Source organism: Penaeus monodon, chromosome 23 (assembly GCF_015228065.2).
Source record: "Penaeus monodon isolate SGIC_2016 chromosome 23, NSTDA_Pmon_1, whole genome shotgun sequence".
Lineage (NCBI taxonomy): Eukaryota > Metazoa > Arthropoda > Malacostraca > Decapoda > Penaeidae > Penaeus > Penaeus monodon.
In genome coordinates this window covers 7,996,640-7,997,071 of record NC_051408.1, presented here as the reverse complement: position 1 = coordinate 7,997,071, position 432 = coordinate 7,996,640, and the positions used below count along the sequence as shown (strand labels likewise).

The 432-nt window shown below is 53.0% G+C and overlaps 1 protein-coding gene across 1 annotated transcript in view; it reads left to right on the top strand.

The window, feature by feature from the left end:
* Window positions 1-432, top strand: part of LOC119587775 (MAM and LDL-receptor class A domain-containing protein 1-like) — a gene marked incomplete in the record, with an annotated part of 15,935 nt that overhangs the window by 3,389 nt on the left and 12,114 nt on the right. The window contains 1 exon segment of the mRNA XM_037936466.1: window positions 132-423. Coding sequence (XP_037792394.1) covers window positions 132-423 — 292 coding nt within the window.

The window sequence follows — 432 nt, the reverse complement described above, 5'->3', positions numbered from 1 at the left end:
TAGCTTTTTTCTCTGCGTAGATCTAACTATCCATCCATCGATCAGTCCACCTGTTTTACCCTCTTTACCCACAACACAACCATCCTAACCCCGAACCAACCTGCTCAACCATCCCTCGATCCTACCCTCAGTACGCCACCTACGGCTTAGGCATCGAGGAATTACAAGTCATCCTGCTCACTTATCTGACGGAGGATGTGAACGACGCCCTGCAGAACGCTTCAATCCCGGTCACCTTCAGGAGAACGAACCTCATGAAGCACAAGGGTTCGACTCAAGGCCAGTGGGAGCAAGCGAGGGTCACGTTCTCGGCCAAAGGAGACTTCAGTGTGGCGTTCGAAGCCGTACCGAACCCGCGGTATGCGAGGTACACAGGCTACGTCGCTGTGGATGATATTACCTTTAAGGACGGACCTTGCCAGAGTGAGTTGC